The sequence below is a fragment of the Myotis davidii genome, unplaced genomic scaffold, assembly GCF_000327345.1.
Source record: "Myotis davidii unplaced genomic scaffold, ASM32734v1 scaffold3578, whole genome shotgun sequence".
Classification (NCBI taxonomy): Eukaryota; Metazoa; Chordata; class Mammalia; order Chiroptera; family Vespertilionidae; genus Myotis; species Myotis davidii.
The window spans coordinates 208,168-209,834 of NW_006289094.1; the positions used below are offsets into that span (position 1 = coordinate 208,168).

The 1,667-nt window shown below is 59.1% G+C and overlaps 1 protein-coding gene across 1 annotated transcript in view; it reads left to right on the forward strand.

Annotated features, from left to right (window-relative positions):
• Window positions 1-1,667, forward strand: part of ATHL1 (ATH1, acid trehalase-like 1 (yeast)) — a 7,883-nt gene that overhangs the window by 5,938 nt on the left and 278 nt on the right. Inside the window, exons 11-12 of the mRNA XM_015562388.1 lie at window positions 305-481; window positions 1,529-1,627. Of these exons, the coding sequence (XP_015417874.1) occupies window positions 305-481; window positions 1,529-1,627 (276 nt within the window). The remainder of the gene's footprint in view (window positions 1-304; window positions 482-1,528; window positions 1,628-1,667) is intronic.

The window sequence follows — 1,667 nt, forward strand, 5'->3', positions numbered from 1 at the left end:
CCGACTCCGCCGAAGCTTCACCACCCAGAGCCCTCCATGTCACCGAGGCTCCGTCATGGTCGGACCGGTGCTCCGGGCTGTCCCGGGAAGTCAGCGTCCTCCGTCCTCGGTGCCCGGCCTCGGGGCGCTTCAGTCCGGCTAGACAGCCCCACCCATGCCTTTCCTCCGCCAAGCGGGTGCAGGGCAAGACCCCATATCGTCTCTCTGAGTAGCAGGAAGGACCGAGCCCAGGGCACAGGGTTCTGAGGGGCCACAGCCTTGCAGCTGGCACGTCACACCGGGTCCCCTGGGGTTTGCCAATGAGGCGAGGCGGCGTCCGTCTGCGGGCAACTCGGCGAGGGCCCTGCCTGTGCGCTGCCGGGAGTTAAAGTTGGGCTGGTGGGGGAGCTGCCGGCAGGCCCGGCCGTGGAGCTGAGGCTCCTCTGGAGCCAGGGCGCCCGGTGGATCGAGTTCCCGCCGGTAACTGGCTCCGTTAGAGCGAGTAGGTGGGTCCCATTGGCGGCCTCCCTCCCCCCTCTGACCAAGTGTGTTCTGGACAGAGGTAGACTGCCAGGAGCCAGTCCATCCTTGCTGTTTCAAGGGACCTGGCATATACGGCATACTGTTCTTAATATGTTTGCTCACCTTCTTGGCACTATGTTTTAACCAAGGTCACCTCTCCGAGAAAGGTTGTTTCCCCAGGTAGGGATTTTCCCCTGAAGTTAGGGAGGGAATAAAACCTCTTAACTAAAGTGCCAGGTGGGTAATTAATCACTTTAACTACGAACAATCATGCTTAAATTACATAATCTTTACTCCCTGGAATGGAGATAAGAAACGCCCTAACCTTTGGAATAGAGATTGATAGGATTGGAATCAACTGGTATAAATACAGATGTAACAAGACAACAGGACACAGAACTTAGATGAACATCCTAGACACAGAACTTAGAAGATAGAACCTACACAGAACCTAGAGACAGAAGAACTTCGCTGGAGAGAACATGGCAAAAGATCCTGGACAGAACGTGGCTACAGAACTTGGCTGGAGAACCTAGACAGAACCTGGCTGAAGAACCGGCTACAGAACCTGGCGACCGAACCTGGCTGGAGAACCTAGCTGGAGATCCTAGACAGAACTTGGCTGGAGAACTGGCTACAGAACCTGGCTGGAGACCCTGACAAGAAAACCCGGCTATGATGATCACCTGAACGCTGCCTCTGTGTCATTCCTTCTTCGCCGACTCCGTCCACACCTTTGGGGACCCCTGGACCTGCTGGGGTTGGACTCCAGCAGTAGACCAAGTTCTCCGAGAAGCAGACACCCGGCAGACAAACTGTGATGGCCGGCCGGATGGACAGACAGAAGGGGATGCAAGGCGGGTGGGGCCGGGGGACCCAGGCCTGACCCTGTGTGGCTGTGGGGGCAGCACTGGGTTGGAGTGGCCTCCGAGGGAGGTGGCCAAGTTGTAACCAGCACCCGTGTCTGGACCAGCTCCCCGGGTCCTTGGTGGCTCTCCGGCACCCACAGGCTCTCCCTCCCCCACAGGCGCCCGGCAGGTCGTAAAGCCTTGGGGACTGTCCCGGGGCAGCAGCCCTGGAGCCAGGGGTGGCACAGGCACCGGGGGCACCACGCTGCTGGAGCCCAGTGCGGCTGCACCTGCAGGCCACCTGCACACGGCACCTGC